This window comes from Magnolia sinica, chromosome 14 (genome assembly GCF_029962835.1).
Source record: "Magnolia sinica isolate HGM2019 chromosome 14, MsV1, whole genome shotgun sequence".
Lineage (NCBI taxonomy): Eukaryota > Viridiplantae > Streptophyta > Magnoliopsida > Magnoliales > Magnoliaceae > Magnolia > Magnolia sinica.
Genome location: NC_080586.1, coordinates 3,145,879 through 3,171,272, shown reverse-complemented (window position 1 = coordinate 3,171,272; position 25,394 = coordinate 3,145,879). Strand labels below are relative to the sequence as shown.

Here is a 25,394-nt window from a genome sequence, read left to right as displayed (position 1 = left end):
TGTGACACTTATCAATGAGATTTAGTTGGGCCATGTGACACTTATCAGGAATGGAACAACTTTCAAACTTTTCATTTATGACAATGTACATGACTCAATCAAATCCAGCCATGGTAGGCCGGAAAGGTATTGACTACTTCCCCTGCCACTAGCTAATGGCTAGTAGTCGGTGCTACATGGGCCCCACCATGATGTATGTGTTTCATCCATGCAGTCCACCCATTCTTCCCGATCATTTTATGCTAAGAGCCCAAAAATGATGTTGATCCAAATCTTAAGTGAACCGCACAGTGTTGATAGACCGTTCACCATTAAAAACTTTTGGGGCCATGAAAGTTTTGGATCAAGCTGACATATATATTTTTTTTTCGCTTCATCGAAGTCTGTATGACCTAATCAATAGGTTAGATGTCATATAACCATTACAGTGGGCCTAGGAGGTTTTTTTAATGGTGGACATTCAATCACTACTGTTTTCGCATGGTGTGGTCCACCTGAGATTTAGATCTACCTAATTTTTGGGATCAAGTCCTAAAAAATATAAGCCTGGACCACTATCAGGTAGACCCCACTATTCCAAACAATGGACAACCCATAGTCTGGTTCATTGTACAAGTGTTGCCCACCTAGTGAGCTGATAAGCTGATTTTCAAGAATGGCCATGTTCATGGTAGGGCCTACTGTTTCCACGGTACTGATGTTGGCAGGAACTCATGGTAATATCCCTGGGAGCAATCGCTTCCTAGAGAAATATGACCCAAAAGGAAACCAAGGGGACAATTATACAAGCAAAGTACACTCTTTATACCAATAATCCTAACAATAATTCCAATCACGATAAAGATAAACGGCTTAGATTCATCCATATTCGATTGATCTACATCCAGCCTTTATTCAAATACATTCATTCATCATGTACTACACTTAGCTACTAGCAAGATCATACCCAAGCAATGTGTTGATGAGAGAGCTGGAAGTGGCACTATTCACTACACTGCAATTCCTTCTGATCTCCCCTCGGGTGCCCTCCAAAACCTCAATATTGCCCATCTTCACCATTGCTTGCGCGAATTTTGCGGCCCACCCGCTCGGATTATTTACACTTTCATTCACTATCGCCGCCAGTGACGTATTGGTCACAAGAGCGTGATCCGACGTCAAGAGTCCCAAATTGTTGATAAGGCCCACATAATACTTGTTATCGAGAACGATAGGCGTAATGATGTCTAGTGCGACGACGGTTGGATCTGTTTGGTTGCTATTCGACGGGCACTTGCATTGGAGGAGCTCGGCGTAGGACGAACTAAGGGTTGGATCTGGCCTACCAGTGCCACTGAAGTTGTAGAGCCTATTAGTGAATGTGGCACAGTGCGCCACACCTATGGAGTGTGCCCCAGAAAGTATAACCATTTCCTCAGCTGTTAAGTTCTTGGCTGCGAAGCTGGCCACTAGTTGGTTGGCATTGAAGGTTGGTGGTGGGAGATTAATGTTAGCCTCAGTCACATTGGAGATTCGACCATCCCTTCGGCCTGAGGGGACTTGGTATGATATGTTCCCGGCGAGGGAAGCACTGTCCCGAGCAGCGAATGCAATGATGTCGGCACAAGAGACTGTGTTTGGGCATTGAACTTCGAGTGCAGCCTTGGCCGCGTTAATCACCTCAAAGCCACGGAGGCTAGGGTTGTTGGCCGGTGAGTCCTTCTCAGCTGTGTTGTTGGCCGTTGAGTCTATCAGCACCGACGCATCACAACCCTATAAAAGCAATGTTTTTTAATATTGTTATTTCATTTCAAAATATAAATTTAATTAAGGGCTCGTTTGGAAGCGTAAAAATGTAATTAAAATTCTTTTATTTTAAAAATCTTAAATCAAATTCGTGCAAGATTGAAAATTATTTTTCACTTTCATGACAATTAAGATGTTTGAATGCATAAAATCTATAGTAAATTATTATTCCCTTCTATCATTTAAATTCTCTGGTGCTATAAATAAAATGACTATTGTTTACTGAATTTGAGCATTTCACTTGTTATTTAAATGCGGTTCTATTTCATTTTTTATTTTTTTTTATTTTTTTATTTTTTATTTTTAATTCGGCTTCCACTAGTAGATAAGAAATTTATTGCCGGATAATCATTACATTAACCTATGGATTCCATGCATCCGGATGGAGTTTGGCTGGTGACCTAATCACTAGCTAGCTAGTTGGTGTCAAAACTTTATAGATCTATTGTATCTATTTTATCCATGTTATCCATTCATTAAACAACTTATTTTAAGATATGAGTTCAAACATAAGGCAGATCCTGGGTTCAGTCCTTGCCTGAGTGGAAGACTCTGAGGAGTTTCAACACGGGGTCTTGGGTTTGAAACCCATAAGTGGTGAAATCCCACTAAGGCATGCTTGGGTATACGGCGGGTGCGTGTGTTTTTTATAAAAAAAAAAGATAGATCCAAAGCTTAAGTGGACCGCACCAAAAGAAATAGTGGAGACAATGACAAGATGGAAGCCGTTTGCATATACAGATTATATAAAGTACTGTTACTTTCATTTACCATTTAAATGCTTTAGCCTTAGAAATAAGGTGACTATTGTTAAATAAATTTAAATTATTTAAATATAATTTTATTATTTTAGATCCACTTCTTATAAACTGGATAACTATCAACAGATAATGATTATATCTACCTATGAACTCCGTGCATTCAAACAAGCCCAAGGAAAAATGGGAAGTTTGGATTATTTTCAAACCCTTGTGAAAAAATTGAAATCGATATTGTACCTACATTTCACTTTAATGTCGTTGGTCATTGCATTTGATTTATTATGATTTGAATGAATTGCTATTTGATTCAATTGAGCATCCGAACGCACCCAAGTATACAGAAAGTTAGGTAGGATGAGGGCATGATTTGACTTTTGATTCAATTGAGCATCCAAACACACCCCAGTATACAGAAAGGTAGGTAGGACATGGGCATGATTTGACTTTTCGCAGATGATAATTACAGGAAAAAAAAAAACCGAATCCGAGTGAAGAAACATGTCAACTTGTAGCAGTACCGTCTACCTAATTAAGGACATCACTCCAATGATGGTTTACCACCACTTGAAAAATGGCGGTGGATATGATGGCTCCTACTATTTGCATGTGTCACTCATGGATGGTTATCTAGACCATTTAAATTGCGGGCCAAATTGTGGGTGAATCCAATCTCTAAAATCATATATATCATGCAATCACAACCATCCAATCGAAGGACATTAATAAATGGTTAAAAGTAAAATAGTGAGTAAGGCTAAATCAGATGGTTACTAACATCTTCTCATATTAGCCTTTTGGGTTATGCTCCATCTCAACTGGGTCGGTGGTTTGGTTGGACGGTTTGGATCACCATACAACTATAACATGGGTACGGTTGAAGAGTCACCACCATTTCCTAGCGCCCCACATCAAATGTGTGCCCTTTCGATTTATCTGGGGCCCACCGTAATAGAAGGCTCAAATCCAATCGGTCCAAACTGTGTGCCCCTTCGATTTATCCCTAAATGAAAAGGATCATTTTGATCCAGACCATAAGTTGTTCACACCTAGGGAAGAATTGGGGTGGAAACGGCCACCATTTAAATATTCCATATTGTGTGTGGGGTCCACCATTTTTTAATACTCAATCCAATCATTCACGAGATGTGACCCACCATGATTAATCGTTAATCTAAAGAATCAATCCATTCAGAAACTCAGGTGGACCACACCACGTCATTTTATAGATTTTTGATCCACATGAGTTTTGGATCAGCCTGATTTTTGGGCTCCAAAGAGAACATTAGGAGGAGCACATGATGGACGGACCAGATCTCATGAAACATCACTGTGATTCCCACACACCTTGTAGTAAAATAAGCTTATTCATCAATCAAAGGCAGTATATATATATATATATATATATATATATATATATATATATATATATATATATATATATAAATTTTTATTTATTATTATTATTTTTTGTATTACTTTTATCAGCACTGGCACATGACCTCTGCATGCAGCCCTATGGCACATGAGTCGGATATCCAATCTTTATACGAGTTTTGTAGCCCCACAAATCAGATGGGTTCTTACAGATGCACGATAAAAAAAATGGGCGGTCTAAAAGATGCGGTATGTTTTTCTCATGTGGTCTTTTGATTTCATATGTGTGCGACCTACCTGATAGATATTTCAGAAGGACATTAAAGCATGATAAATAAACCTATGTACCTTTTCCTACCTACTTAAGGTGCAAATGGAGTGTACTGGACATGTGGACACATCGATCAGATGATCCTAACCATCGAACAATGGCCCATTTTCTCATGACTCACTACAAGAAAGCAGGCCTTTAGCCTCAATTCAAAAAAATGAGGCTAAATATGCTTTTCAGCCTCATTTGTTAAGGAACCGAGACTAAAAGTTCATTTTTTGCCTTGAGGCCGAAAGCCTGCCCTTTTGCCTCCGCTGGTGAGAAACTGAGGCCAAAAGTCTATCCTTTTGCCTCCGCTGGTGAGAAACTGAGGCCAAAAGTCTATCCTTTTGCCTCGATTAGTGAGCAACTGAGGCAAAAGGGGGCTAAAAGTCTGCCATTTTATCTCAGTTGGTGAGAAACTAAAGCTAAAAGTTTGCCCTTTTGCCTCAGTTGGTGAGAAACTGAGGCCAAAAGTCTGCCCTTTTGTCTCTATTGGTGAGCAACTAAGGCTAAAAGTCTGTCATTTTGCCTCAGTTGGTGAGAAACTGAGGCCAAAAGTCTATCATTTTGTCTCAGTTAGTGAGAAACTAAGGCCAAAAGTCTTCCCTTTTACCTCGATTGGTGAGCAACTGAGGCCAAAAGTTTGTCATTTTGCCTCGGTTGGTGAGCAACTGAGGTCAAAAGTCTGTCTTTTTACCTCGGTTGTTGAGAACTGATGCCAAAAGTCTATCCTTTTGCCTTGGTTGGTGAGAAATTGAGGCTAAAAGTCTGTCAACTGCGGCTAAAAGTCTGCCCTTTTGCTTCGGTTGGTGAGAAATTGAGGCCAAAAGTCTGCCCTTTTGCCTCAGTTGTTGAGAACTTAGATTAAAAGTCCGCCCTTTTACCTTGGTTATTGAGAACTGAGGCCAAAAGTCTGCCCTTTTGCCTTGATTGGTGAGAAGGTTAAAAGTCTATCATTTTGCCTCGGTTGGTGAGTAATTGAGGCTAAAAGCCTGCCTTTTTGTCTCGGTTGTTGAGAACTGGGGCCAAAAGTCTTCTCTTTTACCTCGGTTGATGAAAAACTGAGGCTAAAAGTTTACTTTTTAGCCTCAGTTGCATACGAACTGAGGCCAAAAGTCTACTTTTTAACCTCAGTTGCATACGAATCGAGGACAAAAGTCTACTTTTCAGCCTCAGTTGCTATTTTTCCTCAGTAACACAGGAACCAAAGTTAAAAGTCTAATTTTTAGCCACAATTGCATAGTTCTCTTTGATGTGGTTCACCTATGCATCACAGCAAGATTCGTCAATCTGAGCCTAAATGAGGTGGCTCATATAATGGACGGTGGAGATGGAAACATATTGGCTACTCAAACATCTTACTTATGATATCCATTAAATTTTCTTTTTACGCTCTAGAGTCAAGGAAGGAACATGATGTACGGAGTAGATTTTACATACTCAACCTGGTGGACCACACAGAGCTTCTGTATTTTACGCCTGCATAAAACAGGTTTTGCGGAGGATTCCGGTCCAAACCACAGACAGGCATTGAATTGAGTTCTAATATCTTGATGCACCCAATCCCCGTATGTGTGGCTGTCGTTTGCGGATCGAGAAAGTTGATTTTATGGGACACCTCAAATGGGATATACTTCCAAACCCTTTATCCAAGTTTAGATCTATCAGATCAACGGTCTGGATCACCTAAATTTAGGGCCCACTTTCTTAGACTTGCGCAGCAGGAAAATTTAACGTTGTAACACATGACGACCATACAAATTCTTCCACACGGTGTCGGTATCTTCCAAACATCCAGAGCAACGCGTTTTCGAATTATCACATACAACTACGTCGTATGTAACTTAGCAATGGAAGTGGGTCCCACTTTCTTGCTTTGGACTCTTAAGGTATAGGTATGTAAAGTGGAATCCACTTCAAATCATGGTCTCGTGTTTGAGATTGTGGTATGGCATTTTATCGATGAGCGTAAGGTGTTTTACCATTCGCGTTTCTTTGCAGATGGTTTCACATGTAAAAAACATACAGTGCATATGCATAACTACCATGGATCTCACTTCTGAATTATTTCTTTTTTTGTTTTAGGTTGTAGTCGAACACAACATTGAGCGTGCAACAAGAAAATAGACTGAAGCAGATGGGTGCGATGGTGAGGAACGTTTGCTCGTATGTAGAGGGAAATGTTAGCAAAGACTGAGGTGGGGAAATCAGAAAATGTCTATAGGGCATTTATCTAATCTGCTCTCAAAACCTGCAGCACACGGCAGCTTTCAAACTTGCGTAGAAGGCAACAGGAAGCAGAACTTGATGCTTAGTGTTATTTGTCTTTTTTGTTAGTTTAAATAGGTGGTTAACTATTTTGTTGGTATTGTATTTTTATGCTTAGTGTTATTTGTGCCTGTAGTATTTTGAAAACCTTAAATAGACTGTTAACTACTCTATTGGTATCGTGTTTTTATGATTGTTTTTAAACAAATATTTAAAAAAATAAGCATTTTTAACCACAGTTTAGAACTGAATTGAATAAAAAATTTAGTCTCGGTTTTGCTTCAGTTATCTAAACTGAGGCTACAACCCTTGTCGCTAAAGGCTTTAGCCTCGGTGGTTAAGTACCGAGGTTAAAAATAGATTTAACTTCGGTTAAAGACAACTGAGGTTAAAATTTTGATTTAGCTTTATTTTGAGAAAGCTGAAGTTAAAAAGGTTCTTTTAGCCTCACTTGAAGAACCGAGGCTATAAAAGTTATTTTAGCCTCGGTTGTTAAAACTGAGGCTAAATCCTTTAGCCACAGTGGTTCCAACCTCGGTTTGAATAACTAAGGTAAAATTGAGGCTAAAGGCTTTTGTCTCAGTTTTTAACCTTTTTAGTCACGGTTTTGAACCGAGGCTAAAGCCCCCTTTTCTTGTAGTAACTATCTATTATCTAGTATAATGATTTGATATGTATGATCCAACGAGAAGACCATTTGAGGAGAAATATTCACGTACAATTTCCACGTGCAATGCTCTCTTTCCCACCAACTTAATTAAGGTGGGCCATCCCCATCAAATGAGTCAGTTTTCTATGGTGTAGCTAACCAACGTGATGAGCAAACCATCCTAACCTTTGTCTAGATTATCATTAAGGTGTGGCCCATGTATTGAACGGATCAGATATTCACTACGAGAGAATTGTATGACTTAAATTGTATCAGACGTACAAAATACATACCCTTACGAAGCAATCGTGGAAATGCATGCGGATGAGACCCGCGGCGAGACCCGAGTTGTTGGCGAAGGCATTGGCAACTGCCTGCCGCACGATTCGCTCAGCCGTCGGGCATGTTCTGTTGTAGAAACCAACGGTCAGGGCGGCTCCGCAGACCGTCGATAATGCGGCCACCAACACGAAGACCATGCAATGCATGGGAGTTGCAGACATTGTAATGAAAGCTAATAACACAAGCTTTGTTATGCTAGCTTTGCTGTCTTGTGATGAAATTACATGGGCTGAGAGATGAATTTATAGAAGAGAGAGAGAGAGAGAGATTGAATATTTTTTATGTAGCTAGGTTGACTAAGTATACGTCGGCATTTGTGGCTAGTGAGAAGTACTGCCAAAATGACTAGTGAAAAGTAAGGTACTGACAAAATGGCTAGTGAAAAGTATTGTTAAATTTCTATTTAATTTTAAAACGACATTGGGTTAGGTTCGGCCAAGATGTATTGGATGGACAGTAATGTACACACATGTGGGTCTAGGAAAACTATATAGTTTTTTCATCCTTTTCAACCGTCGTGAAAAAAAAATAAAAATGAAGGGCCCTCAACCTGGGGTGGCCCACTAATTGGACAGTCCAGATTGTTGCCATGGGCACTAATTAAATAGTTCACTAGAATAATTATGGTATCACAAGGGCACTTCTACTCATCGTGTTCAATTTTTTATTATAGACGGGATCTTCCATCCACCTTCCTTTTTTTGACTTTTTTTAAACGTGTACATATCTATCTTACTAACCTAGACTTCTATTTATATAGACAAAACAATAAATATGAAAATGCCTTTACTTTTCAGCTGCTTTTATCTGGAAAAATAGAGATATTTTTGTCCAAAACCTTTTTTCAGTACTTGAAAAATTTACTTTCCTAACATAGGTTTTCGTACCTGAAAAATCTACTTTCATAACATAAATTTTCTGTGTTCATAAAAAAAAAATACATAAAAGTTAAGCGTTTACAGAGCTAATTTTTTCTCCTTCTTTTTAAACAAATGGAACCTTTTAAAACTCACACGTGTGTACAATAGCTCATGTACATGCCACACATGTGACAGCATGGAATATTGGCGTAAGATCCAATTCGTTCATCAGAGTACTACTACGTAGACGCTCTAGTACACGATCCAGATAGTTTCACTTGTCAGGTGGAGGACATGTTATGAAACAAATGTGCGGACGAAGGCTTGGATGAAGTTTTATTAACCGTAAAAAAATTTCTAACGTAGTGGCCCACATAATGAATGGAATAAACTCTTTTTTTACTAGAAGAAATCTAAACTTCCATACCCACCTGATGGAAGGAGTGGATTTTACACGGGTTGTCCATGATGACATATGTGATAACGTGTACATGAGAAGCCATGTACATGCGTGTGTACTCAGTAAACTCCTTTAAAAAATGCCTTCTCCCTCGAATAAGAAAATATAACAATGCGCACCGCCGTGTACTACACTTACCGGTTCAAACTCTTAAAATATCACGAGCTCGGTGCTCCGAAGCGAAGTATGGCGTCCTTCTCATCAAGCAGCGGATTCTCGTACATCTGAGAACTTTCCCAGTAATCCAAACCGATAATATGTTAGGATGGACGATTCTATCAACATATGCTAGCTTGGACGCTCCATAACCCTCTATTTTTGGTGAATAGATTAACAGTCGAGAGAAAGAGTAGATTAATGGTGTACGTTCAGATCAAAATGGACCACATGTCGAAGGTTAGATTTCTTGTAGATTTGGGCTCATCATCGATCCATGGTGTGGCAGATCGAAGGTTTAGATCACAGAGCGTAGGCCCCATATGTAGGCAACTGGGTCCGCCGCAGACTAAATTGTGTTATTAAGTCTTAATTGTTTCTTTTACTTTAATTAATTATAAAAAAATATAAAATTATTATGAAGCAGCCGACTCTAGATTAACATGGGTGGTCCACCACATGTACGAGATCTAAACCATTCATCCATTGGGACATACGGAGGATAAGTCTATCACAAAAGTACCACTGGTCGGGTGATACAAATATGAAGAGAAGGTCGAACCAACGGCCCATTTTCAATGGGCCAACAACCTCTAATTATTGCCTAGAATAATCTGGTTCGTGTGATTTTTGGCACATGAGCTATCCAACGTGGGGTACAATAGATGAACGGTCCGGATCAATGACATGCATGCCACTTGTATGAAAATTGATTGCCTGATGCAACCAGGATCTTAGCTCACTGATGGGCCAGGATCAGACCCAGATCTGTTGCGTCTCTTAACTGAGATCATTTACGAGAAGAAATGTAAAGATATTCGCACGAGTCCTCACAGGATGGTACGTACACGTGCAAGATCTAGGCTTTTCATCAGGTGCACCCCCTCATGAACATGACTTCACTCAAAATCAAGCAATTCTACTCATCAAAATAGGCTATGATGATGGCTGAGGTGGCAACCATGATGATGATGATGATGATTTATACATGGTTAAGATCGTTTGACCATCCTGATCTTCTCTATCAGGATTTGATGGACACGGATTTCCTAGGAAAGCCTTTCGCAGCACCGAGATGTTTGTAAGAAATCCACCTCTCTCAAATCCATTTTTTTAAAGGATGTTCCACCAAAACTGAAGTGTATCTAACACTCAAGTGGGCCACATGAGAGGAAAGAGAACTGTTGAAGAATTCTTATGGATGTAAAAGTTTTGTATAAGGCTATATTTTTAGTGTTTTCACTTCATCGCGTTGCAAATGACCTTATAAACAGTTTTCCTGTCGCGGAGAGCACAGAAAGGTTTCAACGGTAGGAATTTCTTTTCCAATTTCTCCTCTCCTGTGACCCACTTGAATTTTGTATCCACTTCATTTTTCGTCACACGTGCTAAATTGATCTCTCACATACATTGGAGTGGGCCCCACCCAGCATCCTAGCGCAGGAAGGCTTGGTTAGGAAATTCACGTCTGGATTTGATTGATTGGGTCATTAGCAACAGCCAAAGCTGGGGCAGGTCAAGCATTTATTCGACCAAAGAACTTTCAAAGCGCGTGGCTCTGATAATGACACATGGTTCAATTAAATCCCACCACCTCAGGTTGAACATTTCATATTCATTTGTGGAGTTTTCTGATATAAGTAAGTTGCATATAGGTAGGACACCCGGACTTTTTCATGTGATAGGAGTTAATTAGGCTATTTAACATTATCTGATTGGAACAACTTAATTTAAAACATTTGGATTGGAGTACATGACACAATCAAATCCACCTATTATAAGCCACCAAGGTCACCTGTTAATACACATTGATCTGATTGGAATAATTCCCAAACACACTTGTGATACTGTACCTTCTTTTGAAGATGATCACCCACTAAAAAAATCAGCCTGGCCCACTATCACGTAAGCCCCACCATTTGAAATAATGGACAACTCATAATTTTGCTCACCATACAAGTGTGGCCCATCTAGTGAGCCGATCAGCTTGATTTTCAAGAATGGTGATCTTCATGGTAGGGCCTACTGTTTTCACGGTACTGATGTCCAATATATTATCATATTGGCAGGAACTCATGGTACCATCCTTGGGACAATCACTTAGAGAAATATGAGTCAAAATAGAAACCGAGTGGACAATTGTACAAGCTAAGCACACTCTTTATACAGTAATCCTAACAGTAATTGCAATCACAATAAAGATAAACGGCTTAGATTCATTTCGATTGATCTACATCCAGCCTTTATTGAGATACATTTCTTCATCTTGGATTGCACTCAGCTGCTAGCAAGATCATACCCAAGCAATGTCTTGATGAGAGAGCAGGAACTGGCACTATTCACTACACTACAATTCCTTCTGATCTCCCCTTGGGTGCCTTCCAAAACCTCAATATTGCCCATCTTCACCATTGCTTGCGCAAATTTTGCAAACATCCCACTTTGGGCTGTACACAAACTAGGCTAGCACGATTAACTCACTCGACTCGGCTCGACCCGCAACTGAGTTCGGGTCGGGACGAGCCATTTTCTTCGGTCCGAAATTGAGTTCGGCCGAACTCGACCCGACTATATATATATATATATATATATATATATATATATATATATATATATATATATATATCTATATTCCTAAATTCTTACCCAGTTACCCTAACCATTTATAGCAATCCAAGCCGTCCAAATTGTGGGTCCCTTTGTAGATGGACCAAAGTCCTAAAAATCTATGACAAAAGCCCTCCCTAAAAATCAAGGCCATTCAAGTTACCTGTCAAAGCTCTTCCCATGGAGTAGTTGGAGCAGAGTCAAAAAATCATGGCCATCCAAATTGTGGGTCTAAAACTAGCCCGAACTCGCTCGATTGCTGACCAGGCCGGGCCAGGTTCGGACTAGTTTGGCTGGTGACCAGGCCGGGCCGGGTTGAGCCCAGTTCGACCTGGTTCGGCCCGATGTACACCCCTAAACCCACTCTGATTATTTGCACTTTCATTCACCATCTCTGCTAGCAAAGTATAGGTGACAAGAGCGTGATCCGACATCAAGAGTCCCAAATTGTTAATAAGGCCCACGTAATACTTGTTATCGAGAATGATAGGTGTAATGATGTTTAGTGCAGCAACGATTGGACCTGTTAGGCCGCTATTTAATGGGCACTTGCATTGGAGGAGCTCGACGTAGGATGAACTAAGGGTTGGATCTGGTCTACCAGTGCCACTGATGTTGTAGAGCCTATCAGTGAATGTAGCACATTGGGCTACATCTATGGAGTGTGCCCCCCAGAAAGTATAACCATGTCCTCAGCTGTTAAGTTCTTCGCCGTGAAGTTGGCAATTAGTTGGATGGCATTGAAGGATGGCGGTGGGAGATTAATGTTAGCCTCAGCTATAGTGAAGATGCAACCATCCCTTCGGCCTGAGGAGACTTGGTACGATATGATCCCGGCGAGGGAAGCACTATCTCGAGCAGCAGCGAATGTGATGATGTCGGCACATGAGACTGTTTGGGCATTGTGCTTCGAGTGCGGCCTTGGCCGCATTAATCACCTCGAAGCCACAGAGGCTAGGGTTGTTGGCTGATGAGTCCTTCTCAGCTGTATTGTTAACTGTTGAGTCTATCAGCACCGAAGCATCGCAACCCTATAGAAGCAATCTTTTTTAATGTCGCTATTTCATTTCTAAATATAAATTTAATTAAGGGCTCATTTGGAAGCGTCGAAAAGTAATTGAAATTCTTTTTATTTTTAAAATCTTAAATCAAATTCATGCAATAATAAAAATTCATTTCCATTGGCAAGATAGTTAAGCTCTTTGAATGCATGAAATCTATAGTAAACTATTATTCTCATACATTGTTTAAATTTAATTTAGTGTTGGAAATGAAATGACTATTGTTTAATGAATTTAAGCATTTCAATTGCTATTTAAACACAACTCTTTTTCTTCTTTTTTTTTTTAATAAAAAAATCTAGCTTCTAATGATAAATAAGAAATTTATCACCGGATAATCATTACCTTAACCTATGGATTCCATGTATCAGGATGGGGTTTGGCTAGTTGGTGTCAAAGCTATGTCGCTTCATTGTATGTATTTTATCTTTTGGCAACTCATTCTAAGACATGAGTTCAAACATGAGGCAAATCCAAAACTCAAGTGGATCACACAAGAGGATATATATATATATATATATATATATATATATATATATATATATATATATATATATATATATATTTTATTACTCATTCACCATTTAAATTATATCGGATATGAGGTAACTATTGTTTAATAAATTTATATTATTTAAATATAATTCAATTTTTTAAAATTCACTTTCCTCTTATGAGCAGGAAAATTGTCAATGGATAATGATTATATCAGCCTATGAAGTCTCTGTATTCAAACAAGCCCAGGTAAAATAGATGTTTGGATGATTTTCAAACCCTCTGAGAAAATTGATATCATATTGTCAAATCATGAGCGTCCTTTTCATTGTAATGTCGTTAGTCATTGCATTTGGTTTATTATGACATCAATGAATTGCTATTTGATTCAATTGAGCATCCAAACGCACCCGAACTCTATAAAAAGTTTGGTTAGAAGTAGGCTTGATTTGACTTTACGTGGACGATAATTACAGAATAGAAAAACGTATCTGACTGAAGAAATATGTCAATTTGAAGCAAGAACGTCTACTCAATTAAGGGCTACACTCCAATTATAGTTTACCCATGTGGTGGCTCGTCCTCTTTGCACGTGTGATTCATAGGTGGATCACAAATAGGAAAGAGTTGGGATGGAAACGACCACCATTTAAACCTTCCATATTGAGTGTGGGGTCCACCATGTTTTTTATACTCAATCCAATCATTCACGAGATGTGACCCACCATGATTAATCGTTACTCTAAAGAATCAATCCATTCAGAAACTCAGGTGGACCACAACATGTCATTTTATAGATTTTAGGCATGATTTTACGTAATATGATTCACCTGAGTTTTGGATCAGCCTCATTTTTAGGATTCAAATATAACATGAGGGGGACCACACGATGGACGGACCAGATCTCATGAAACATCACTGTCATTCCCACACAGTAGAATAAGCTTATTCATCCATCAACGGCAGTAAATATTTCTTTTTTATTTATATTAATTTTAGCAGCAAGGACCCCACACACACGACCTCTGCATGCAATCCTTTGGCACATGAGTCGGATATCTAATCTTTGTACGGGTTTTCTAGCCCCACAAATCAAATGGGTTACAGATGCACGAAGAAAAATAAAATGGACCGTCTAAAAGCTGGGGCATGTTTTCCTCACGTCGGCCATTTGCATACGTGTGCGACCTAACTGATAGATATTTCAGAATGACATTAAAGCATGATAAATGATCTTATACACCTTTTTCCCACCTACTTAAGGTACAAATGGATTGTACTGGACACGTGTACGCATCGATCAGATGATCCTATCCATCGAACACATCGATCAGATGATCCTATCCATCGAACAGTGGCTCATTTTCTCATGACTGCGATGGGGTTTTCCTCCTCAGTTCAAGGGAGAGACAGTACAGCGGGTTGAAAATTCGGAGTATTTCACTACACTGCTCGATCGGTCAAGTAGGCTGCTCGATCAGTCATGGGTGGCGCTTGACCTGTTGAGTGGGGCTCGACTCAAAGTCCAGCGACCATCTGATGTGTTTTCTCCGAAGTACTCGACCAATCAAGTGGGCCGCTCGACCGATCGAGGACTCGGCTCGACCAGTCGAGGTTACACAGGTTCGAGTCCGAATCTTATGCAGACTACGGAAATCTGAGGCGGTTTCGCAAGAGGTACGAAAGAGAGTTGCCTTAACTATAAATATGGGTACTTAGGGCTTTTCTAGGTAATGTAAGAGGGTTTTCTAAAGCTTTGTAAGGGTTTGCTAAAGGGCTTAGGGCTATCAAAGGTGAGAGAGTGAGAGAGAGAGAAAGAGAAAGAGAGAGATGAAGCTTGTGGAAGGGAGGTTATGCTCATGGAGGTAATCTACTGTGCAATCAACATCTCAGTTAGCGCTTCTACGTCTTCGTGATTGGTGAGATCTCTCCATTTTTCTTTTATTCTCATATTGTTTATCCACTCCTGCATGAGTGAAGAAGGTTTTATCCAAGCGAGGTGTGCTTGTGATCGGTTGTAATGTTCTACTTCATAGTGGATTGTTGATCTGAACGAGGTCCCGTGGCTTTTACCTCTTTGAGAGTTTTTCACATAAAAATCTCTTATGTCGTGTGGTTTGTGATTTGATTTATTTCATTGCTTTATTATCCCATAATTCTAGTGTTTTTGGGAGGGTAGATCCTAAAGTTTTGTGTAAGGCCCCCAATAGACTGTCCATTGTTTAGTACAATAATTGTATACGTATGAACCTATGATGGAATTTCTATCCATCGATTGATCGATTGGCTTGATTAATCTGCCTCGATTGACCATAATTCAATCGAACTTTTACTAAATTTTATTGATTTTCTTCTTGAACTTCTTCCGATCCAATCATAATATGCACATGCTTGCTTCATGTCCTGCATCATGGCATCAAACTAATAAAAGGGAAGCAAATAACCAATTGCCCTACCTGGATAGACTTGGTCTAAGCAAGGGCTCCATGGGGCTTACCATGATGTATTGGTTTTTATCCACGATGTCCATCCACTTTGCCAATTAGGGTTTAGGGTATAAGTCCAAAAATGAAGCAGTTTAAGGCTTAAGTAGACCACATAGTAGGAATCAAAAGGCTACAATTAAATACATATTGGGACCAACAAAAGTTATGATGAAGCTGATATTTGTGTTTTCCTTTCAATGTGCAATATTTATGTTTTCTATTTTCTTTTTCTTTTTTTTTTCTGTGGATTCCAGGTATGTGAAGAGTCCATGAGAAGATCCATGAATTCGGAGTAGCTATCCTCTTGAGAAAGACGGTGATTGACCTCATCACGCTCATCCCTGCGTCACATACTTCATACATACCCATCGAGTGATAATGAAGATAAGAAAATGAGTGTCTGCTCTTGAATGATCGCCTGAGATTACGTAATTGATTTAACTGGCTCGTCTCCCTCTTGAATGATCGCCTGAGATTACGTAATTGATTTAACTGGCTCGTCTCCCTCTTGAATGATTAATTTGAGCGGGGCACCAATTTTCATGTCTTGACCATGTGATTATGGCGTGGCTGATCGAAGGTTTAGATCACAGAACGTAGGCCCCACATGAAGGCAACTGGGTCCGGCAGCAGACTAAATTGTGTTTTTAAGTCTTAATTGTTTCTTTTAATTTAATTAATTATAAAATATATAAAATTATTATGAAGCAGCCGACTCTAGATTAGCATAGTTGTTCCACCACGTGTACGAGATCTGAACCATTCATCCATTGGGACGTACGGAGGATAAGTCTATCACAAAAGTACAACTGGTCGGGTGATACCAGCTACCGGTTGGAGGAAGATGAAGAGAAGGTATAACCAACGGCCCATTTTCAATGAGCAAACAACCTCTAAATATTGTCTAGAATCATCTGACTTGTGTGATTTTGGGCGCATGCATGACCTATCCAATGTAGGGTACAATAGATGAACAGTCCGGATCTATGATATGCAAGCCACGTGTATGAAAATTGATTTGCTGATGCACTCAGGATCTTAGCTCACTGATGGGCCAGGATCAGACCCAGGTCTCAGGTCTTTAGGTTGCAGGCCGGGCACTATACCAACTCGGTCTGTTGCGTCTCTGAGATCATTTATAAGAAGAAATGTGAAGGATTTTCGCATGAGTCTTCACCGGGTGGTACGTACACGTGCAAGATCTAGGCTGTTTATCAGGTGCACCCCCTCATGAACAGGACTTCACTCAAAATCAATCCATTCCACTTATCAAAATAGGCTATGATGATGGCTGAGGTGGCAACAATGATGATGTTGATGATGATTTATACATGGTTAAGATCGTTTAAGCATCCTGATCTTATCTATCAGGATTTGATTGGGTCATAAGCCACCGTCAAAGCTAGGGCAGGTCGAGCATTTATTGGACCAAACAACTTTCAGAGCAGACGCTATGATAGTGGCATATGGTTCAATTAAATCCCACCATATCAGGTTGAACATTCCATATTCATTTGTAGAGAGTTTTCTTATATAAGTAGATTGCATACAGGTTGGTCACTCACGCAGTGATGAACGTGATGAGGTCAAGCACTGTGTTCCTAGGAGGATAACTGTACTAAATCCATGAGACTTCTCTAGATTCCCCACAAAGGCTTCTCGAATTCACGAGAAAGAAAGCAATCAAAATAGAAAATAAATTCTACAAAATTCAAAATTGATTAATGAATGAAATAAATGAGTTCACAACTCTTTAAATAGAGATACCAAGCAATGAGAGAGAAATCAGAAACAAACTACAAGCAAAATTCATAGAATTCGCACCTTACTATAAATAGTAAAATTACTATTTATACACGGTCATGATGTCTACTAGTGCGTAAGGTTTCTAGTAAAAAATAGTAAGTGTTCTATTTGGCTTTACCAAGCTATTTTCCTAATTATTCTAAGCTCTTTTCATGTTGGGCGCAACCCAAACTTATTATTTATAGTAAAAACGTAATTAAAATAGGAAAACGACCGTGGATCTAGGGGTATTTCGCAAATTCAGTTTGTGTAACCCAGCGTAACAGGGTTGGTTGGTTAAAGTAGCTTGTTCTACCTCAAAATCATATATTTTACGCCCGATAGCTTATTCCGGACTTTGAGATACGCTCAATCTAAAGTCTGATAGTCCAAATCACTTCTGCTATCGGCCATGCCTTTTCTGATCCATCTTAGCCATGAAACTGTCTGCGACCTGCTATACATCAGTCACCCGGAATTTCCATGTGATAGGTTTTGATATGGCTATGTAATACTATCTGATTCAAACAACTTCCAAAGATTTGGTGTGAGGTATTTATGACAGCCGTACCAGCCATTATAATTAATACACATCGATCCAATTGGAATAATTTCCAAACTTGTGACACCGTACCTTCTTTTGAAGATGATCACCCACTAAAAAGATCAGTCTGGCCCACTATCACGTAGGCCCCACCATTCAAAACAATGGACAACTCATAAATTGGCTCACCATATAAGTGTGGCCCACCTAGTGAGCCAATCAGCCTAATTTTCAAGAATGGTGATCTTCATGGTAGGGCCTACTGTTTTCACGGTACTGATGTCCAATATATGAATCATATTGGCAGGAACTCATGGTACCATCCTTGGGGACAATCACTTAGAGAAATATGAGCCAAAATAGAAACCGAGTGGACAATCGAACAAGCTAAGCACACTCTTTATACTAGTAATCCTAACAATAATTGCAATTACGATAAAGATAAATGGCTTAGATTCATCCATATTCGATCGATTGATCTACATCCAGCCTTTATTCAGATACATTCCTTCATCATGTATTGCACTTAGCTACTAGCAAGATCATACCCAAGCAATGTCTTGATGAGAGAGCTGGAACTGGCACTATTCACTACACTACAATTCCTTCTGATCTCCCCTTGGGTGCCTTCCAAAACCTCAATATTGCCCATCTTCACCATTGCTTGCGCGAATTTTGTGGCCCACCCATTTGGATTATTTACACTTTCATTCACTACCGCTGCCAGCGAAGTATTGGTCACAAGAGCGTGATCCGACGTCAAGAGTCCCAAGTTGTTAACAAGCCCCACGTAATACTTGTTATCGAGAATGATAGGTGTAATGATGTCTAGTGCGACGACGATTGGATCTGTTAGGGTGCTATTCGACGGGCACTTGCATTGGAGGAGCTCAGCGTAGGACGAACTAAGGGTTGGATCTGGTATACCAGTGCCACTGAAGTTGTAGAGCCTATTAGTGAATGTGGCACAGTGGGCCACACCTATGGAGTGGGCCCCAGAAAGTATAACCATTTCCTCAGCTGTTAAGTTCTTGGCTGCGAAGTTGGCCACTAGTTGGCTGGCATTGAATAATGGCGATGGGAGATTAATGTTAGCCTCAGTCACATTGGAGATTCGACCATCCCTTCGGCCTGAGGGGACTTGGTATGATATGTTCCCAGCGAGAGAAGCACTGTCCCGAGCAGCGAATGCGACGATGTCGGCACAAGAGACTGTGTTTGGGCATTGAGCTTCGAGTGCGGCCTTGGCCGCGTAAATCACCTCGAAGCCACGGAGGCTAGGGTTGTTGGCCGGTGAGTCCTTCTCAGCTGTGTTGTTGGCCGTTGAGTCTATCAGCACCGACGCATCGCAACCCTATAGAAGCAAACTTTTTTAATGTTGCTATTTCATTTCAAAATATATATAAATTTAATTAAGGGCTCTTTTGGAAGCATTGAAAAGTAATCAAAGTTCTTTTTATTTTTTAAATCTTAAATCAAAATCGTGCAAGAATGAAAATTATTTTCCACTGACATAACAATTAAGCTCTTTGAATGCATAAAATCTATAGTAAATTATTATTCCCATCTATCATTTAAATTCTCTAGTGCTATAAATAAAATGACTATTGTTTAATAAATTTGAGCATTTCCCTTGTTATTTAAAAGCAACTCTATTATTTGAAAATCCAGCTTCCAATGGTAAGTAAGAAATTTATAGCTCGATGATCATTACATTAACCTATGGATATATCCAGATGGGGTTTGGCGTGTGACCTGGGCACTAGCTAGCTAATGGGTGTCAAAGCTCAGTGGCCCTTATAATTTGTGTTTCATCGTTACCCATCTGTTTTGACCGTTCATTTTAAGACTTTGAACTCAAGGTATATTCAAAGCCCAACCACATCAAAGGAAATAGTGAGGATAATGACAAGAAAGAACATATTATATAAAATACTATTATTCTCATTTATTATTTAAGTTGTTTGACATGCGAAATGAGATGGCTGTTGTTTAATAAATGTAAATTATTTAAATATAATTCTATTTTATTTTTTTTTTACATTCACTTTCTTGTAGTCTAGAAAATTGGCAATGGATAATGATTATATCAGCCTATGAATACCATGTATTCGAATTAGCCCAAGGAAGATGAGATGTTTGGATTATTTTCAAACCGTCGTGACAAAATTGATATCAATATTGTCAAGTCATGACGTCCTTTTCACTGTAATGTTGGTTGTTATTGCATTTGAATGAATTGCTATTTGAGCATCCAAACGCACCCTAAGTCTACGTAATTGTGTGTGGGGTCCTTCACAACTGGATCGCTGGTTTTGTTGAACGGTTTGGATCACCATACAACTATAACATGGGTACGGTTGAAGAGCCACCCCCATTTCCTAGCGCCCCACATCAAATGGAGCCGGGTCGCATCCACGTGAGTTGCCCAGTCCTGTTCTTAAGACGATTGAAATCGACGGCGGATCCTCAGCAACTGCTGCATATTCTACAATGCGGAGTGTGGGGCCCACCGTAATAGAGGGATCAAATCCAATCGGTCCAAAATGTGTGCCTCTTCGATATACCCTCGTATATAAAGAATCAGTCTGACCTAAAACATAGGTGGATCACAACTAGGTAAGAGTTGGGATGGAAACGGCCACCATTTAAACCTTCCATATTGTGTGTGGGGTCCACCATTTTTTTAATTCAATCCAATCATTCATGATGTGTGACCCACCATGATTAATTGTTAATCTAAATAATCAATCCATTCAGAAAATCAGATGGACCACAGCACGTCATTTTATAGGTTTTAGGCATGATTTTACGTAATATGATCCACCTGAGTTTTGGATCAGCCTGATTTTTGGGCTCTAAAGAGAACATGAGGGGGAACACATGATGGACGGACCAGATCTCATGAAACATCACTGTAATATTCCCACACCCCTTGTTGAAAAATAAGCTTATTCATCAATCAAAGGCAGTCAATATTTCTTTTATATATATATATATATTAATTTTAGCAACACTGGCCTCACACACACGACCTCTGCATGCAGGACGCCCTCTGGCAGATGAGTCGGATATCCAATCTTTATACGGCTTTTCTTGCCCCACAAATCAAATGGGTTCTTATAGATGCACGATAAAATAAAAAAATAAAAATGGAAGGTCTAAAAGATGAGGCATGTTTTCCTCACGTCATCCTTTGTTTTCATACGTCTGCGACCTGCCTGATAGAAATTTCACAAGGACATTAAAGCATGATAAATGATCGTCTGTAACTTTTTCCCACCGACTTAAGGTGTAAATGGAGTGTACTGGACACGTGGACACATCGATCAGATGATCCTAACCATCGAACAGTGGCCCATTTTCTCATGACCATCCATTGTCTAGTACAATGATTGTATATGCATGATCCTATGTTTGCGGATGCAGTTTGGCTAGTGACGCGGCCACTATCCAGGTGGCTAGTAGTCGGTGCTATGTGGACCACATCATAATGTATATGTTTTATCCACGCCGTCCATCCATTTTGAAAGATAATTTTATTGCTATAACCCAAAAATGAGATATATCTAAATCTCAGTTGGACCACACCATGGGAAAACAGTAGTAATTGAATGTCCACCATTAAAAACCTCCTAGGCCCACTATAATGGTTATTTGAAATCTAACCTCTTGATTAGATCATACAGACTTGGATGAAGGGAAACAATATATATCAGCTTGATCCAAAACTTTTATAGCTTCCAAGAAGTTTTAATGGTGGACGTTCAATCAACACCGTGTGGTCCACTTGATATTTGGATAAACCTCATTTTTGGGTTCATATTATGAAACGATCTGTAAGAATGGATTTAAGGCATGGATGAAACATATAAATTATGGTGGGGCCCACAGAGCACCGAACACTAGCCTAGTGGCAGGGTCCGTAGCCAACCTGTTTCCTATGTTTGCAATTTACTAAAAAGCTTTTAGGGTTTTGTATGAATGAGAAGTCCATTTGAAGAGAAATATTAAATTACAACTTTCACATGCAATGCAATGCTCTCTTTCCCACCAACTTAAGGTGCGTACACCATAAGGTGGGCCAACCCCATAAAATGAGTTAGTTTTGGACGGTGTAGCTAAGCAAACCATCCTGGCCTTTGCCTAGAGTATCATTAAGGTGTGGCCCATGTCTTGAACGGATCAGATGTTCAATACGAGAGAGTTGTATGTGAATTAAATTGTATTAGACGTGCAAAATACATACCCTTACGAAGCAATCGTGGAAATGCATGCGGATGAGACCCGCGGCGAGACCCGAGTTGTTGGCGACGGCATTGGCAACTGCCTGCTGCACGATTTGCTCAGCCGACGGGCATGTTGTGTTGTAGAAACCGACGGTCAGGGCGTCTCCGCAGACCGTCGACAATGCGGCCACCAACACCAAGATCATGCAATGCATGAGAGTTGCAGACATTGTTATCAAAGCTAATAACACAAGCTATATTATACTAGATTTACCGTCTTGTCTGGAAATTGCATGGGTTGAGAGGTGAATTTATAGAGAAGAGAGAGAGAGAGAGAGAGAGAGAGAGAGAGGTACTGCCAAAATCACTAGGGAAAGGTATTACCAAAATTCCATTTAGTTAAAAGCCATGAAGTCTATTAGTATTTGCAAAACTGCCATTTTCCCGTCGGCCCTTTGAGGGGTTTTTTTTTTTTTTTTTGGTTTTGTTTTTTAATTTTTTAATTTTTTTTTTCTTTCTGTCTCTATTTAGTAGTGATGTCGGTGGATACGATGATCAAATTTCATAACTTACCAGACTATGGTTTTGTAAATTAAAATTTTTACAACTTACCAGCCTATGGTTTTGTAAATTTCTATGGGAAAAGTACTAATAATGTGATGATTTTCATGGACATCTCTGTGTGGTGCGAGATCAACGGCCATGAGGCCCTCTATCCTGGCCATTTGTGATGAAGACCCGTGTAATTCCTAGTCAAGTCTTTCAAATGTTCTAATAAAATTATTATTATTTAGTTTTAAAATATAAGTTACCAACCGTTTATGTCGAAGATTGAACTCTCGTTAGCACGAGGGGGCTTTTGACTTTTAGGTATTACAGATCTGACCATTGGAGTGGTAGATCAGTGGCTAAAAAGAGTTGTTGCAACGCCTTAGCCTACACAACAAGAAAACATCAAAGAAAAAGAAAAAGAAAAAAGAAAAAAAATCCTATTGCGACGGCAATTAGGCCGATGTTCCATTTTCATGTATGCCACGAGGATGGTGTCCCACATCTTAGATCATTTTAAGGTGATTATCATTGTAATTAGCACTGACCCAATCAAGATCTGATAGAAAATGTTGCAATTAGTTAGTTATCCTTTCTTGTGTCTTTGAAGTAGACATGATTAATGCCCTCTAATATAGGGCAAAACCATCTGCTGCCATCCATCGGGGTGAGATGGGACCATATTTACTGATTAGAAAACATTTAGATGTATAAAAAAGAAGAGAGAGAAAAAAAAAAGAATATGGAATGAATTGCATGTCATCATAGACTAATGACTTGCCATAACATATTTCAATCTTGTTTTATAATAATGGGTTATGGCACCCCACTTTCTATTTTGCTTTTGTAAAGTTGATAGTTTCAACTTTTTTTTTAAAAAAAAATGTTGTCTATTAACTTCTTTCACGTGAGAAAACACCATTTTAAGCATGTTGCATGAGATATATATATATACACACACACTTATGGTTGAAGTGCTGGATTCACCATAAAAGATCTACACGTAAAAGAGAGAAAATGAAGCAAGCCATAAAAAATAAAAATGACAAAGATTGTACCCATGCTTGAAGTGTTGGATATGCATTGAATGTTAGCTTGTTTTGAATTTTCTTGTCCACTCGTTGCAGAAGTAGAAATGTCTGCATTATATAAAATAGAAATGATTAAGTCTTAAACGTGTATGAATAATTTTATACTCATGTGAATAAGTTTTACAATGCAAACAAATGTTTTGAGTTCAAGTTTTGTAGGTTTAGCTTAACATATTGTTGATGTAAATATCCGGTTCGTCCTCTCTGACCTTCGTATACCTGCACAGAGAGAGAGGACAAAGGAGACCCTGGCTTGAGCAGGGGACCCTCCGATGCCAAAGTCAGGCCTGGATCCTGGGTCTAAGTATATTGATGAGTTTTTAGAGAGAATTCTTTTCGTACCTCTCAAGGTGACAGGGGTCCCTCTTTTATAGCTGCGGGGGCATTTAATCGTACGAGGATTCTCTTCCTGATATTGTGCGCGGGATCTTCTCCTGGGATCACGGAGATAGGATCGTGCCCCTCTCGGGCCTTCATCCGATCCCGTGAGCTTCGGGGTCGGAGACCTTATCCCAAGATATCCGGGACGAGGCTTGATCTTGCGATGGTCGATCTGATAAGGAGGTCCGCCCGACGCATGCCCGGAATGCTGATGAGTCGTCCGATCCGACTCAACCTTTGTCTCGGTTCAGCGAATCATGCCTTGGATTTGGCGCATCCTTTGATGATCCGAGGCATTAAGTCCGAGTCTGCGGACTTGTACTTTTTGTCCCCAACAGTAAGCCCCCCCTACTCCGTGTGTTTCATATGACACTTAGGAGTAGTGAGTTTTGAGTCGGTCCACAACCCAGTCCGAGACAGTAGGTAGTCATTTAATGCGTTCCGTGTCGCCTTTGACGGGAGGCGGTTCGGTTCCTGACATCGCATCCGCCGTCAGCCGTCAAATCGCACATCCCGCCAATGAGGGTTGGACACGTAGCCAGGGCATTATTGTCGTCAGTCGACGAGCGCCACGTGTCGAGCGGGGGAATCGATGCAGGCGTCGAATCATTTCCCCATTAATTACTTCCGCCGTATGGCCATCTTATAAATTAGTGGGGGTCCCGCATTTTGAACTTCTATTGCCATTCCTACTTTTCATTCCCTTAGGAGCCTTCTCAGTCTTTCATCTTCTTCCTTTCCTTTCTCTTAACCGTCAGCGCTTCCTTCCGCCATTTCCGTTCTCCTTTCTCCCTCCGGTGAGTTTCTCCTTCCTCTTTATTAGATAATAATGGCGGATAGGGGTTCTCGAAGTCCCCAGGGGGGAGCTTCCGGAGACGAAGGCGAAGCGCAACGTTTTTAGACTGTTGCGGAATCGCCTTCTTTACTGACGGAGATAGCAGTGGATGCCAACGCTGCTTTTCTATCTGAGAGAGTCACTGAAGCTCCGGCGGAGCGCCCTGCTTCCGTAGCTCCTTCTCGTGGTGGGTCGTCTTTATTAACCCGCCCGGGAAGGCCTAACTTTCCAAGGGGCATGGAGGAAGATGAGGAGAAAGAAGATGAAATGTTGATTGCCGAGGGAACCTCTGATCCAGTTCCTGTTGATGAATCGGCGCACGCCGAGTCAGAAGGAGAAGGATCGGGGGAAGATTTAAGCGGT

General features: G+C 40.1%; 2 protein-coding genes and 1 pseudogene across 2 annotated transcripts; all 3 read right to left on the bottom strand.

Moving 5' to 3' along the window:
- Positions 1 to 832: 832 nt before the first annotated feature.
- Positions 833 to 7,750, bottom strand: LOC131225586 (peroxidase 5-like). The gene is made up of 2 exons (XM_058221137.1): positions 7,444 to 7,750; positions 833 to 1,752 (listed from the first exon to the last, which is right to left on the bottom strand). Exons 1-2 carry the CDS (start codon positions 7,651 to 7,653, stop codon positions 925 to 927), a joined length of 1,038 nt encoding a protein of 345 aa, XP_058077120.1. The 5' UTR covers positions 7,654 to 7,750; the 3' UTR covers positions 833 to 924.
- A 3,462-nt stretch (positions 7,751 to 11,212) lies between these two features.
- On the bottom strand, positions 11,213 to 15,986 carry LOC131225961 (peroxidase 5-like; annotated as a pseudogene).
- A 2,390-nt stretch (positions 15,987 to 18,376) lies between these two features.
- On the bottom strand, positions 18,377 to 22,464 carry LOC131225618 (peroxidase 5-like). The gene is made up of 2 exons (XM_058221177.1): positions 22,196 to 22,464; positions 18,377 to 19,300 (listed from the first exon to the last, which is right to left on the bottom strand). The coding sequence occupies exons 1-2, from the start codon at positions 22,403 to 22,405 to the stop codon at positions 18,473 to 18,475; spliced, it is 1,038 nt and encodes a 345-aa protein (XP_058077160.1). The 5' UTR covers positions 22,406 to 22,464; the 3' UTR covers positions 18,377 to 18,472.
- Between the last annotated feature and the right edge of the window lie 2,930 nt (positions 22,465 to 25,394).

Excerpts from the sequence above, each read along its gene's own strand:
- LOC131225586 (XM_058221137.1), bottom strand. The coding sequence starts at position 7,653 with ATGTCTGCAACTCCCATGCATTGCATGGTCTTCGTGTTGGTGGCCGCA. Across the intron at positions 1,753-7,443 it reads TCCACGATTGCTTCGTAAGG|GGTTGTGATGCGTCGGTGCT; the intron begins GTATGTATTTTG and ends TTGCTTTTATAG.
- LOC131225618 (XM_058221177.1), bottom strand. The coding sequence starts at position 22,405 with ATGTCTGCAACTCTCATGCATTGCATGATCTTGGTGTTGGTGGCCGCA. Across the intron at positions 19,301-22,195 it reads TCCACGATTGCTTCGTAAGG|GGTTGCGATGCGTCGGTGCT; the intron begins GTATGTATTTTG and ends TTGCTTCTATAG.